This window comes from Carassius gibelio, chromosome B20 (assembly GCF_023724105.1).
Source record: "Carassius gibelio isolate Cgi1373 ecotype wild population from Czech Republic chromosome B20, carGib1.2-hapl.c, whole genome shotgun sequence".
NCBI lineage: Eukaryota > Metazoa > Chordata > Actinopteri > Cypriniformes > Cyprinidae > Carassius > Carassius gibelio.
In genome coordinates, this window is record NC_068415.1 from 21,404,006 (window position 1) to 21,419,882 (window position 15,877).

The 15,877-nt window shown below is 36.1% G+C and overlaps 1 protein-coding gene across 1 annotated transcript; it reads right to left on the bottom strand.

The window, feature by feature from the left end:
* Positions 1-2,437: 2,437 nt before the first annotated feature.
* Positions 2,438-8,494, bottom strand: LOC127983722 (potassium channel subfamily K member 5-like). Its single transcript, XM_052585976.1, has 5 exons — positions 8,167-8,494; positions 5,155-5,266; positions 4,697-4,863; positions 4,437-4,605; positions 2,438-3,605 (listed from the first exon to the last, which is right to left on the bottom strand). Exons 1-5 carry the CDS (start codon positions 8,350-8,352, stop codon positions 2,905-2,907), a joined length of 1,335 nt encoding a protein of 444 aa, XP_052441936.1. The 5' UTR covers positions 8,353-8,494; the 3' UTR covers positions 2,438-2,904.
* Between the last annotated feature and the right edge of the window lie 7,383 nt (positions 8,495-15,877).

A 15,877-nucleotide genomic window follows, 5' to 3' on the forward strand; every position in this document is an offset into this window, starting at 1 on the left:
AGAATAAAAAATTAAGATATTTTCGATGAAATACCAGAGCTTTCAGACCGTTATAAATGGAAATGCAGCTACCACATTCAAGACCAAGAAACCTAGTAAGGACACTGTTAAATTATTCATTGTTTAAATGTGTCTTAAGTGGTTCCACCTATGAGAATACCTTTTGTGCTAAAAAATAAATAAATAAAAAACTTTTACTTATAAACTACAGCAGCATCACGCCTGTGTTGTGGTACTGCCATGAATGCTTGTCGAAGTCTGAGACAGAAAAGAAGAAATTATTTAATAAAGTCGCTATTTTTCATTTCTTTGTGCACATAGTTACTCTTGTAGCTTCGTAAAATAACGGTTGAACCACTAAAGTCACATGGACTATTTTTACAATGTCATTAACTACCTTTCTGGGCCTTGTAATCTTAATTTGTGTTCTGGAGATGAATGAAGGTCTTACAGGTTTAGAACAACATGAGGGTGAGTAAATAATGATTTAATGAATAATGAATAATTTTTATTTCAGTTTTGGGCGAACTATCCCTTTAAAGTTAAATGTGGCCGCATCTACAGCCATTGGCACTGCCATCTATACCAGTCTGTTCCAAAGCATGACTGAAACTTATTACAGCTCACGTCTTAATGTAACCGATGTAAATTTCAGTATTTAACTTGTGTAAGCAAATGCTGCATTATGCATATGTTAATGCCGATTCAGATTCATTTTTAATCTTTGGACAGTTACTTTTAAAAGTAATGCATTACAATACCACGTTACTTCCTAAAAAAGTAACTTTATCTAAAGTAATTTTGCTTATTAGTATGGTTGAACTGGATCATCAATGGTCAGCAGCAAGGACATTAGTTAATAAAATGGGATTAGATACATGTGTGTTAACATATTTAATTATTACAGTTTGCATCATATTTTGAGTATGACAAAAAAAAAAATGTGAGTGGGGTGAATTAATGCACATTCACATTTAGTCTAAAATCATGTTCACACAGTGCACACAATGCCTCTGTACTTCCGATTTCTCCCAATATGGGGACAGGAGACTTGTCAGTCAATAAATGGGAAAACAAAGTAACTAGGGTTGCTTTTTTGAAAATGTAAAAGTAGTGCATTACTTGACTAGTTACTTGAAAAAAGTTATCTGATTAAGTAACTTGCATGACTTGTAATGCGTTACTACCCCCAACACTGTGGAGATAATACAGTTAATAAAATCTAAATTTACAAACATTTATACAATTATTACTAATGTTATGTCACTATGGTTGCTTGGAAAAATTGATAATAATAATAATTATTTAAATGTATGCTTTCATACACTATGGAGAATTTGTGTGTTTTTAGAAATATCTCAAAATCTCAATTTGAACTAAAGAAGGACTCGTTTGCTCAGACGTGTTTAATTTCACCACTTCTGCCAACAGACCGGATGTGGTTTAGCAACAGCAGATAGAGTCATTCTGAGAAAAACAAAAAGTATTACCAAAAATGGCATTGAAAACAAAACGTAGTACAAAATATATATACAAATGATAAAAAAAGAGAAATTCTTCAGCAAAATCTATCAATCAGGTGATGAGACCAAGTTACGTCCCATTACACATCCTTCCACAAATCTTTCAAGAGGAGGCAATTTTCTGGAAGCCTGGGTAAGTGCTTCCTCAGCAGGACAATGCTTAAAATGCTTCCCAAGTGCAAGTTAACCTAAGAACAGTCACAGAACTGTTACAGCATTCAAGACAGAAGATATGCTCAGAATTTAATCTACAATATTACTCCTTGGCATGTTGCACCCTCGACATTTGTCAAAATGTTCAGAACAAAAAGCAGTGTGTAGGTCATGGAGTCCTACAATGCAATGTTTTCCGCAACTTAACCATTAATTTCCAGTTTGACTGGAAACAAACTGGAAAAACTATCAACTCTTTTCTAAATGGTCATTTGGTCAAGCTGCCAAAATCAGCTGATTTTTGTGCCAAATTGGCAAAAAAAAAAAAATTCTCATAAACAACTGGGTTAAAACTCACTGATTTCTAGATAAAATAGGTCATGTGTCAACATTACAGCAATAATTTCATACTGTTACACAATTTGTTTTCAAAGGGATGTTCCAGGCTCAGTACAACTTAAAGGTAATGCATGTTATTTTAAATGTTAAATTACCTTGCATTCCAGCTATATATGGATATAGACACATGTACACACACTATCAACTGAATATTAAATTGAACATGGTGTAAAACACTGATGGTATTAAAACATTGCTCAACATTGTGACAGTGATATCGGCTCAACCAATAGCGTGAGTTTAGGGAAGGACAATCTGGTTATCTGATCAACCCCAGGGTAATGTTTGGGAAACCTTTTTGAAAACAGTCATTATTATTCCAACTCCTTTGCTGGAGCTTAAGATGTATCCAAGAAGACGACTTTAAAAATAGTGCTTTAATCAGTTTGTACGGCACAGTCAGCATTCATAGCTAGTATTCCATTCCAAACATCTCAAGATTTCTCCTAGCTGTCATTTTGAGAATAAAAAAAAAAAAAAATCCAACCTTGTTTGAAACCACAGTAACACACTCAAACTTTCCAATGTCTGTGAAGGAAATCGGTTTCATTTCCTCTGCTAACCCTCACATCCTTATCTTGGTCACAGACTGGCTGCACAACCCTGTGTAATACCTACATGTCTTTCAATACTGCGGAAACCAGTGTACACTTTAGCAGCTTGATTTAGGTAGAAAAAGCTCCCATCCGCATATCAGAGCAACATTCTTTGGTCTTGAAATGTCTTCAGAGTTCTTCACATGGTCCTCCTTGTGTCACCTCAGCCATAGTGTCCTGAAAAATCACGATTTAAAGCAGTTTTGGTTTTAGATCTAGTAGATCAGACTTTGTCAGCTAATGCTTTTTCTCCTCTTTGACAAATGGTCTTCTGATACTTTGGACACTGAGAATCTTGATCCTCCGTTGCTGGTGGTAAGGGTAGGGCGTGAGGGGTGAAAGAATGATGGGTATGATCTTCTGGAGTCCCCCGCACAATGTCCAGGCTTCTCTTCTCTCTTATTTTTACTGTCTCCTTGGTGCTCTTTCAGAAGTGCCTGTTCCTCTTGGTTGTTGTCGAGGCCATCTGTAGACTCTCCAGACATGACCGTGCACATGTTCACGCTGACGCTGAAGCGGCGTTTCAGACGAGGAGAGTGATCGAGTGGGATGACCAGCCCATGCAATAGGTCACTACAGCTCTTGGACCGTGTCAGTTCTTCCTCCTGCTGCTTTTTCTTCCTTCTCTTACCTGTGCCGATGGCTTGGATGATGTCGCTGTAGTCTTCGACCTTCTCAGACATGAACTCAAAGATGTCAATGACGCCAGAGAGAGGTGTTGGCTTTGGGGCTTTCTTTACTTCTTTTTTTACCAGTACATCATCGATGGACAGCCTGTGGCGTCTCAGCCTTCTTTTCTTCAGGACTTTATGAGCCTTGACCACCATATGCACATTCCAGCTGAAGAAAAGTGACAACCAGGCAAGACCCAGGCAGATCCATAACTGCACTAAGAATTTGTAGAGAGTTGGGTAATCTTTATCTGGGTTCACACCTATATGGAAAAAACAAAGTGATTTTTACATGGCACAGCTACTTTTACATGGCACAGAAGCTGTTTTTAAGAATTATGTGTTTATACAGAATCACAATCACAGGAAATGATGCATCATGAGTTGGTTCACTTGTACAGAGGACAGAAAGATGCACCAAGCTAGATTTAGCAACAAGATAAACTCTCTATTTGCAATGTACGCCATCTCTACAGTGTGCTCAAGGTGTAAGTTTTCTTTTCTTTTGACTATATAATAACAAGGACCACCAAATTTGATGAATACTCACTCAGCTATTTTCTAGTACACAGAATGTTGTACTATGTAAAATAGTAAGTGCTGTATTATAGTTAACTAAAACCATTACAAAAATGTTAATTGAAATTATTGTTAACTGAAATAAAATAAATAAATAAAGATTTCAGATCATTTCCAAAGAAACATGGTTGTTGTCATTGAACTTAATGTACTAAAATAACTAAAACTGAAGAATTTAGAACAGATGTAATTAACACTGATAATAAAAAGAATAAACAAATTAATAATAATTCAAATAATTAAAAAATGTTGTTCCTATGCAGCTTTATAGATAAAAAATAAAAAAAGTGTCGTATTAGTTAGGCAGTGCTGATGAAAACATGTCTTGCTGTTAAATGCATTAAAATACATTTAGCAAATTATTTTTTTATTTGACAATTTTCCTCAGAACACAAAGCACTTTTATTTTACAATCTCTTTGCGGTTCCCGGACCACAGTTTAGTATAAACCCTGCACTCCCTTACTCGCATATTCTTCAGCACAAAAATGTTAAAATCGATTTGCTATCAGTTACCTGCTACATAGTCACCAAAACCAACAGTCGTCAAGGTGGTAAAAGAGAAGTACAGGCCTTCTAAGTAAGTCCAGTCCTCAAAGTGACTGAATACAAAAGCCGGGAAGATCAAGTGAACCAGGAAACCCCATAAAAGGAACACAACTGTGCAGGTGAACTGTACTTTTTTCTGTAGGGAAATAAAAAACATGAATATGGGTGTTATTAACATTGTTTGTCTCTTTGAAAAGTGAAGGTATTTTTGTTAATGATGTTCTTACCACAGTGAACCTTCTGTGGAGGAGCACCTGACTCAGGCGCTTTGCCCTGCCACCAAAAAATGTACCCAATTCACTTATCCAGGTGAGGCAAAGAGGAATGCCACAGAGCCCATACAGGATACAGAATAATCGGCCTCCAGATGTCTTCGGTGCAACATTGCCATAACCTGAACCATCGAGTAGACAAGAATGTGTAAAGTCTCAATTTTGAAAAGTCCAAATGGTGATATATAGCCATAAACCCACTGCCAGATCTGTTCTTTAAAGTTGTTATTTTTGAGAATTATTGTACTCTTAACATGGGTCACAAAACAATAAACGTGATGGAAGGTTGATTTCGGTTTTGCACACATTTCAGCACTGAAGGTCAAACATTATGAATATGTGTGTCAGCTGGGTTATTTTTATATTAAAGACATAGAAACTTTAAATATTTCTAAGCAATACATTCCATCTACCTATAGTAGTGATGACTGTGGCAGCAAAAATAACTGCGTTCTCCCAACTCCAATTGTTGATTTTTTTTTCTCCTGTTACAGTCACACCTTTTCCAGCCGCCGCAGCCACAATCTGATGTTGAAACATAAAACAAAATATGGACTATTAAATGTTATTTAACAATATATACAAATGCCAAATGTGCACATTTAAACAGCATGAAGCAAAACAATGCATGTAAACAAAGGATGAAATAATTACATCTTTGAGAAAGACTTTAAAATAAGCAAATATATTATAAATGTGTCTTCATTTCATCTCATCTCACGATTAGCCATTTTATTTCTTTACTCCAAGGTGGAAACACGCTTCCATACATGAGTCATAAAACAGGAAAAGAGGAAGAGTGTTTCGTGTTTGATGAGAAATCAGCTGTACTTCTGAAACAACTTACTTTAAATGTACTTTACATGTCTTTAAATAACACCTATCTTTCTGCTTGTTCATGTACAGGTGCATCTTAATAAATTACAATGTTTTGGAAAAGTTCATTTATTTCAGTAATTCAACTCAAATTGTGAAAATTGTGTATTAAATAAATTCAATGCACACAGACTGAAGTAGTTTAAGTCTTTGGTCCTTTTAATTGTGATGATTTTTGCTCACATTTATCAAAAACCCACCAATCTCAACAAATTAGAATAGTTCATAAGACCAATACAAAAATCATTTTTAGTGAATAGTTGGGCTTCTGGAAAGTATGTTCATTTATTGTACATGTACTTAATACTTGGTAGTGGTTCCTTTTGCTGTAATTACTGCCTCAATTCGGCGTGGCATGGAGGCGATCAGTTTGTGGCACTGCTGAGGTGGAAGCCCAGGTTTCTTTGACAGTGACCTTCAGCTATTTCCAAATGAAATACAATGGCAACAGTCCATTTCTTCTTCACCTTAGCCCAGGTAAGACGCCTCTGACATTAATTCCTTGACATTTCTATGTGTGGTGGCTCTTGATGTCTTGACCCCAGCCTCAGTACATTCCTTGTAAAGTTCACTCAAATTCTTGAATTGATTTTGCTTGATAATCCTCATAAGGATGCGGTTCTCTCGGTTGGTTGTGCATCTTTTTCTTCCACGCTTTTTCCTTCCTCTCAACTTTCTGTTAACATGCTTGGATACAGCACTCTGTGAACAGCCAGCTTCTTTGGCAATGAATTTTTGTGGCTTACCCTCCTTGTGAAGGGTGTCAATGATTGTCTTCTGGACAACTGTCAGATCAGCAGTCTTCCCCATGATTGTGTAGCCTAGTGAACCAAACTGAGAGATCATTTTGAAGGCTCAGGAAACCTTTGCAGGTGTTTTTATTTGATTAGCTGAATGGCATTTCACCATATTCTAATTCATTGAGTTTGTGGGTTTTTGTTAAATATGAGCCAAAATCATCACAGTTCAATGAACCAAAGACTTAAACTACTTCAGTCTGTGTGCACTGAATTTATTTAATACACAAGCTTCACAGTTTGAGTTGAATTCCTACTGAAATAAATGAACTTTTCCACAACATTCTAATGTATTGAGATGCACCTGTAAATATCAGTATTTAGCGTACACCAACACTAAGTTGTTGCTTGAAAACCAGAGAAACAGGTTTTCTTTGCCACATGATTTTACATCATGCTTAGTAAACATAAGTATGGGGGCTTTTACAGGTTCTTTTTTTTTTTTTTTTTTTACAATTCATGTCAGTCAGGTTAAATGTGGCATAATTAACACTAGAAGGAAAAAATATTGTATTTTTAATATGGTAAAAAAAAACTTAGTTTGAAACAATACCATGTGTTTCAAATCAGCCTATAAGAGATTTTGAAAGTTGCAGTAGTACAGTTGTCATCTTAGTATACCAAACAGTGTCAAAGAAAACACATGGAATAATAATAATAAAAAAAACTGGTTTACACAATAACATGAAACCCAAGTGTTACCGTTTAAAGGCTGTGACACCATAGCTACTGTCAGTATCAATAACCTACTGGAAATTACATTGAAAGAGTTGTAAAACAAGTAAAGACACTAATGAGTACAATGCCATTTACTGTATCCTGCATTACTGGTGCTGATTGTAAATGTTCTTCAAGAATGACTGAATTAATGCTATAGTTGATATTTTCAGACAGATGAGTTACAGTATTTGCAATATCATGTTCTCTAGTGACAAATTACAAATGCTCACACACCTTTTTGTGTGTGTATATAGTAAACATCTTTGGTTACAATACGAGATAATATTTCAAACTTAAAACCTATTTCAGTTAAGATGATGATACATCATGAAGCAGTTACATGTTTAAAGAACTGGTTTGTTGATTCATCTTTAAAACTATCTGCATTGAATAGGGTCGAATGAATCCGAATGAGATAGTTTAAATGCATGTTTTTGGGTGATTTGTGGGGGGAAAGTGCTACGATTAGGTCTAGAACTTTTAGCTTTGAAAACAGTAGCCTACCGAACAGCCACTTGCTTTGTTTTCATGTTCGACGCATAAAGCACGTGCGAGCGGTTTTCTCGTGGTACAGTCGCGTTTGAACGAGTCCACAATGTAGTCTATGACTATCAAACGCACATTCCTAAGAATGACTTTGCAACTTTTATTGCCAACGGGGGAAAAGTCCACAAACTGGGAACAATCGCGCCTCAGTCTTGTTTTAGGTTGGCCAACTCCCGTCACCTCAAGAGATCTGACTCGTTTAGGACAAGGTTTCGCTTTGTTTGGTTCACGCGCAAGTGCATGAAACTATAACAAACTAGGTATAATTGTTCAAAATGTTCTAAACGTACATTCAATTCAGAAGAAAACTTCTTATTAGTCGCTTGTGTGTGAGAAACACTAGCATTGATAACTTATATGTAGGCTATTTAATAACTGATAGTTAGCCTAAACACTTTTAAACACTTGGAAAACATTTGAAAACTTTTTCCAAGAGCTGCTGTAACATTCTACCTTATTTTCTTAACACCAAATTAGGAAGCCTACCTCAATTATCAGGTCCAAATCATCCTTTTTTAAGCAGGGATATTTCTGTAATAAATGTTCAGTGTGGTTTTTATAATCGTCCAGAGCTGCTTTTAAATGCGGCTCCTCGAGAATCTGAAATATCGCGGCTCCGATGGACAAGTAGAAAATGATGATTGAGGTCAGAAAAGATCCTTTATCTGCCATAATACTGAAGTAGATCCTTCTCTGTGTTCAGTTACACCAAGTAACAACCACTGCTAAAGTGTCCTAAGTTTCTGGTGATGTGTTAAACTCAATGATGCGCGTGAGAAGGAAGTGGAATCCGGAGCCACGCCTGGCTGTAGGTGTGAACGCGAGGAATGCTGGTTCTGGATCTAAACTGCGTGGTTTTGCTAGAGGCTACGATTTTTGTCAACTTTTCTTTGGTTTAATAGATTTTATATTGCATTTTTAGTTTTGAAGGAACAACTCAGTGAAGCAACACACTTTTATAAACATTAGGAGACCGAGATCTTTTCTCATAACTTATACCCACTCTTCTTAGTCATATTTTTGTGTTTACCTTTAAGGTGTTTTAATGAAGTATTACGTTGGTTCCCCACAAGTTCACACATGTGCAGTTGCAGAGTACACACCTAAAATTAATTAATTAATATATATATAGTTTTCAAATAGGATGTATATGTGTGTATATAATAAATATACACAGAACACACATATATTATGCAAACAAAAACTTTTATCTTGTATCCGTTTAATCACGATTATATTGCATATATATTGCATATACATATATACATATGTATGTATATATGTATATGCAATATATATTCAATATAATCGTGATTAATAATATAATATATATAATTTATATTGTTTAAAAATTTTATTTAATGCACTGGTCCCACCCCCAGACCTATGTGTGTGTGTGTATGCATGAATGTAGCTTTTTGTTTTGTTATCTAATGAAATCCCTTTCCTGCATTTCTAACTTTGGCAAAGCTCCAATTTCATTGGAATCGGTGTGTTTACATTTTTTACATTTCTTTAACTTTTGTCTTGATCCCTTGTTGAGGTAAAGGATCAGAGATGTGTGGTAGTTTAAGTCAGGGCTTTTTTCTTTATAATTTCTGTTATATTGCTTCTAAATTCAATTTAATAATCTTACAAATCTAAGATAATCAATAAAACAATGAAAAAACAAATGCAATAAACTTTACAAGACACATTTCATACTGAAGTTCTCTTCTTCCTTCTTACATAGTGACATATAGAGTTAGATATCCATCTTACTGATTGAGCAAGATATCTGTTTTTTAAAGGAAACGTGTGTCAAGGTTTCTTCTGTGTGAACGCCGGACACCTAACACAATTTTTTCCTATTTCACACCTGAAGAAAGCTATTTTACAATATCCTGTGACCTTTAAATAGCAAATGCAAAGGCCTCTGTGAATTGAAAGTCGGATTTCCAAATCCCAAACAGGAACTCGTGCCAACAGCGGAGTGGAAATCCTCCTCCTTTTGTAACGGGATGGGGAAGGGGGGGCTCTTCGTGCATTCCTGAGCATTGCAGATATCAAAATATCCTCCTTTTATTGCATGCTATGTGGCATGTTGTATCTTGTTGCATGTAACTCTTAATAAGCTTACTGCTTAAAGGGATACTCCACCCTAAAATGGACATTGCATCATCATTTACTAATGTTTTCCAAACCTTCAGAAAAGGAGATATTTTGGGGGGAAAATATTTCAGTGTGATTATATATTTATTTAAATGAATAAATTAATTGCTTTGTATTTTTTTATTTATTATTTATCCCCAAAAGTTTACTTAGTTGCTCTTGCAGAGTACACACTTTCACAGGAGTGCCACAGAAGCATTATTTTGTTAATAATATTTTTCATAGGATGCTTCATCGTCTTCATTGAATTTAGTGTAATTCAGAATTATTCTCTGTCTGCTGAAGCACCAAATGTCCAGACACACTTACGTCATCCAGAGGATCCTGTTTTATTGTGAGGGAAACTATGGATGGCAGGGCCTTTCCTGACATAAATGCGTCCAAGGAATGAGGTTTGTCCTGTGCCAGTGTGCAGATGGATGCATGGGATGCCAAAAGTATTTTCAGCTGCTCTTTTTCCTGTTGCAGTCTGCTCACCTGCCTCTGCAGCGCGACCCGCTCCATGACGCTCAGACGCTCAGTCTCCTGAAAACGAATTCACAGCTGGATGCCATTAGCATGTGCTGCTGGTAATTATGTAACAGATTCCCCTAAGCAGAGTGTCCTGCATTCTTAAAATTGGTTTTCATAGCAATAACATAGAAGATCCATTTTAGGTTCATTAAAGAACTTTCATTCTGACGGCACCCATTCACTACACAGGGAACATCATTGAGCAAGTGATGCTATGTTTCCCAAAACATCTGTGCTGGTGAAGAAACAAGCTCATCTACATCTTGGATGACCTGCTGGTGAGTAAATGCTCATTTTCATTTTTGGATGAATTATTCCTTTGAAGGCTCATGGAAACACTGATGCCAAAAAACATTTTTTTTTTTTTCGAGTGTGACTGTCCAGTAGAATTTTTGTTTCGATTTCCCAATTGAAACTATATGTAAATGTTAATTTATGTGTTGTTAGTACTTCATTCATCATATGTCAATCTTAACAGACTCTTTGTACACTTACAGAAGTCTCAAGTTAAAACTGGGCAAACTAGATGTATCAGAAAGGTGCACCACCCTAAACACAATATGAAACTAAAACTGGCAGTGCCGCCCTATTATTCACCTCCTGAAGAAGGTCAATAAATGATAATGGTAAGCATGAACTAAGTTATTTTGTTCCGCTCTCTCCTCCGTCTTATCTTCTCTTCTTCATCTGGAGTGAGCTAATAATGAAACACAAATAATAAGAGAGAGAGAGAAAGAGGAGAGGACTGTCACACTGGGAAGTTGTCACAAGCACTATATCTCAGTGCAAGTTGAACACAAACATAGTCTTATGTATTGCATTCATATTGCATATTTTTTGTGTGAATTCAATATATCACTAACATTATAGTTTGCTATGTAGGCTATGGTTAGATAAATGGTTAAAAAGATAATTGTTTTGACCTAAATCATAATTACTCACCTGACTGAACTGGAGATATCGCCTCCAGAGATGCAGTTTCGTTCAGTTGTGTTCATACCAAATATCTCCATGAAATGAAATGGTTTGCCAATTAAGGATTTATCCTGGTTCAGATGTTGATATTCCAGTTCCACCCATGCACTTTTCAATCAGTGCAGCAACAGGCATTCACTGGCCTAGTATTATAATCATTCCAATGACGAATGTCTCCTAAGAAGGGGATTTGCGTCAGTGCGCAGGCGTTTGATGGATGTGGAATTACCTTACTGCGTTACGTCATGTTTCCACGCACTAGCGGCACGCGCTCCATCAGGAAATAAAGAGTGAAATATATAATATATATGTGAAGATACACAATAATATATACACATGCTGTATCAGTGTCCTACTGTTATTAAACTTAGCCAGCATTATTTTATAAAAAAAAAAAAAAAAAAAAAAAAGGTTTTCTTACATTTTTATTGTATTATTTATAAAACATCTCAAACCATCATCAAGTCGTTTACTGTTTTTTCCCCCCAGCAGGGTTAAAAGAGAAATTCTTATGTTCTGCAATGTAATGACTAATTGAACCTGACATATATATATATATATATATATAAATACATATATACATATATATATATATATATATATATATATATATATATATATATATATATATATATATATATATATATATATATATATATATATATATTTAACCATAATTAGCATGTAGTCATGCTTGGGTTTATGTTCCATATTAAAGCCATGCTGGAGTTTATGAGCAAAAGCCCAGAGCATTCTTAGACTAAACACAGAGACTTTTGCCTGCATCTGTGAGCACTTGGGTGTGTTTATGTATGTGTGTGTATGTTTTTAAGTGTGTGTTTATCAGGGAACAGCATCTGCTCAACCACACTACCGCAGTTGTGTAGGAGTCAATGTCACTCAAGGATATTCTCCAAGGCTCAGTATTATCAGCTCAGATGACATTTTCTTGCTCAACGGCCTGTTAGAGATTTAGACTACCTTAGCTTCAGACTGAGATGCATTATACGTAAGACAGGGAGTTTGTGTAAATGTTGTGGTGTGTGAAACATAAAACTATGAGCAAAGAGAATTATGCACATCTTGCAACATTTTTGTGAACGTGTTAATGGTTTATACTGCCATCCAAATATGCTGTTCTGCATTAATTTATGTCTTATTGAAGGACATATTATATGTGAAAGAGATCTAATTAACACACAAAGAGCACAAGGGGCCGGATTGGGTATAAGAGCAGGCCCAAGTAGATAAAAAAAACTTGAATAAGATAAAAATGAAAGGTTGAAGATAATGGAAAAGCAAGATGTAGAGGAAAGGGAAATTATGTTTTCTTCATGCTAGCTCATTTGATTCTTAGCATGAATAAAATAATTAACTTGTCGCTTTGCAACATAGAAGACATAGAAGAACTGCAGTCTCTGTCCATATAGCTTGGCTGCGTTTGCTGCAGTTGAATAATATAGGTAACCAGTATAAACAATGAGAGTGAAAATTATATTTATGCATTTTGCAGAAACTTTATCCAATGAAACATGCATTGAATTCAAAGTATATCTTTTAGCAATTCAAGCAATTCCTGGGAATCAAACTCATGACCTTGACAAAACTAGCACTGTGTCCTTCTGTTTAAGCAACATAAAAGAAATGCACAGTCATGATATCAGTATGGATCTAGCTCATAAAGAAAACCCTGCACATTTGGATTCAATTTTATGGTTAATGAGTTAACTCAGTGGTTAAATATTTGGGCTAATAATTTAAAAGTGGCTGATTGCGTCCTCAGAGAGGGTGATTTATTAACTTGATCTTATAACTGAGTCACTGGATTTTTTTCCCTCTTCAGGCAAAGCACTTGACTGTCACATGTAATTTACTGTATATTGAATAGCAAAGTGTCTGCATTGGTTGGAAACAGCTTCAGTTGCTTAAATGAGAGTAAAAAATACAATGAAATGAAGTTAAAGTATGGGTACTATGTTTTATTTTTTTATTTTTATTAAAGTCAAACTACTGTACATTGGCAAATTTTACCTGATTTATTTGAAACATGAGCCACATTTAATTGTATTATCTAAGTATTTAAATGTAAAAAAAGTAAAAAAATAAAAATAAAAAAAAGTAAATGTTTTTTCTTAGTTTGGATATTAAATGATGAAGTCAACATTTTATGCAATTTGTAAAGCAATGATGCAACTTGATTAATTATTTTTTTATTTTGTTTATATGACAGAACTTGCTTTTAGTAGAATGCAAATTATAGCACTTAATGAATTTACTTTTTTAAAGTTTTGCATTTTGCTTGATTACTTGAAAACCTTTTTATCACAAGTGGGATTTGACTCATGCCTCCATTCGGAGACCAGAATGCCTATTACCTGAGAAGGCTGCAACACATTGAGTCTGGTGCCTAACATGTTGATGAGTCCAATCAGTGAAGCCTTCAGTATGGAATGGCAATGAGAGCACTTAATGCATTTAAATTCTTTGAGATTTCAATTCTTGTCTAGTCAATCTAAATTGCCAGTAGCGGGATTTCACCTAAGTTCTCCATTCAGAAACCAGGAACCTCATGCCCTGAAAGCCTGAAAATCCTTGAGTCTGGCACCTTCTATATAGAGGTATACCTCTTGGCCATCCTGACACCTGATGCAGGTTATTTGATGATCTGTCCTATCAGCTTACCCTGTACTGTCGCATGCAAGTTTACATTTGCATACATGTACATTCTTATCTAGTCAGTCTAAAAGCTAACTGTCAAGATTGGAATTTGAACCCACATCTCCATCAATTCCATAAACCTGATGTACTGGAAATTTGGAAATTCCTTGAGTCTGGCACCTTAGACCACTTAGACATTCTGAAAACTGATTCAGCTTTTTTGATCAGCTTTTTTATCAGTGGAGCCTGCCTCTAAGTTTGCATTCTTTTGAGTTTTAACTTTTTGTCTAATACCTATGCCTCCATTCTGAGACGAGGAGCTTGCATTGGACTAATTTCAAAGTACTTTTCATGGCTGTACTTTGCAATCAGGATTTATCTCCTGTGGTGTACCTCAGATTGTACCCTGAGAAGGACTTTGGGTATACAGAGTGTCCTTTACAAGAGGACAATCAGACATACAGGTGGAAAAGGAAACATAATGTATTGTGGTTTATATCACTGCATCATAGCCTGGTTTTGATTCTCATTATGAAGTAAATTACTCTTTCTGTCACTTCCTTAATGGAAATACTACTCACTTGTTTTAGGTCCGTCACATGTACACAGGAATTTTGGTTAGGGAATGTATTATTTTGTATTATATATTTGTATGTATTATTTTGATACTGTCATGATATTTTTTTATTCCAGTGTACAGATTGCGTTATTTTAATACCATTTCATAAAAGTTGCAGTGCTTTGGACTGGTTTTGTTTTTGTAGTCTCTTACATAGCGCAACAAAAAAATCTAGTAAAAAAACTAAAACATAATGCAGTCTGATGTTTACTGCAGCGTCCACAGACCTGTTTGCTCTGTAGGCAAACTGAAGAGGATCTAGCAAGGGTCCAGTGATGTCCTTCAGGTGGGCCAGCACCAGTTTTTCAAATGACTTCATGACCACAGGCATTAGAGCCACAGGCCTGTAGTCATTTAGTCCTTTAATTTTGGATTTCTTTGGGATGGGGATGATGGTGGAGCGTTTGAAGCATGAAGGGACTTCGCACAACTCCAGAGAAATGTTGAAGATCTGTGTGAAGATGGGGGCCAGCTGGTCAGCACAGGATTTCAGACAGGCTGGTGTAACACAGCCTGGCCTGGTGCTTTTTTCCTTTTCTGCTTCCGGAAGACCTGGCGCACCGCATCCTCGCTTATCTGGCGTCGTGACATCATTACTTGGCGTGGCCGCCATGTTGATGGCCTCCTTTACTGCTACTCGGACTACTGCGCAGTGTTTAGAGTACTCCCTCTCAGCCATGTTTCTTAATTTGAGTAATTAAAAATCTATTTCAACCATGGTAAACCATTGCTGTATTGTGGGGTGTAATAGCGCAACACATAACGTTTATCGCCATGAGGAAAAAAAATGAGAATGGATTAATTTTACACCGCTTTCCTGCTTGGAGGCACGACCAGGGAACATTGAACATAAGGGAAATTTCCCGGCTTACTAATCTAAAATACGGGAAAATTTCAACATTCATCTTTCTGTCGCTCTCCCTCTGCTGACAGTAAAAATTCATAATGTTACTACAAAACTGCTGCATTAACTCAGCGAGTTTAAAGCTAGGTCTGACCAGTGACTTTGCTTACAGATTGGCATGAAATCGTGCTCTCACAACAACCATGATATCTTAAAAAGACCAACATCATGCTAAGGTTGCTTTCAAGTAAGCAAAACGATGCTTTGAAAACATCTGTTCGCTGGAAGGGCAAGGGTGTAGCAACAGGACAGCAGTGCAGATACTGAGAGGTCCGATGGAAGGGCAGCTAGGTGTAGTGCAGCTTACCTTTGTCTGGATTACTGTATACTGTATACTGTTTGCCGGCTTTATGATCTGCAACTCCTGAACCTATCCA

Coding starts and splice junctions, on each gene's coding strand:
- LOC127983722 (XM_052585976.1), bottom strand. CDS start 8,352: ATGGCAGATAAAGGATCTTTTCTGACCTCAATCATCATTTTCTACTTG. Junction 5,267..8,166: donor ATTTGGACCTGATAATTGAG/GTAGGCTTCCTA, acceptor TTTCAACATCAG/ATTGTGGCTGCGGCGGCTGG. Junction 4,606..4,696: donor TCCACAGAAGGTTCACTGTG/GTAAGAACATCA, acceptor ATTTCCCTACAG/AAAAAAGTACAGTTCACCTG.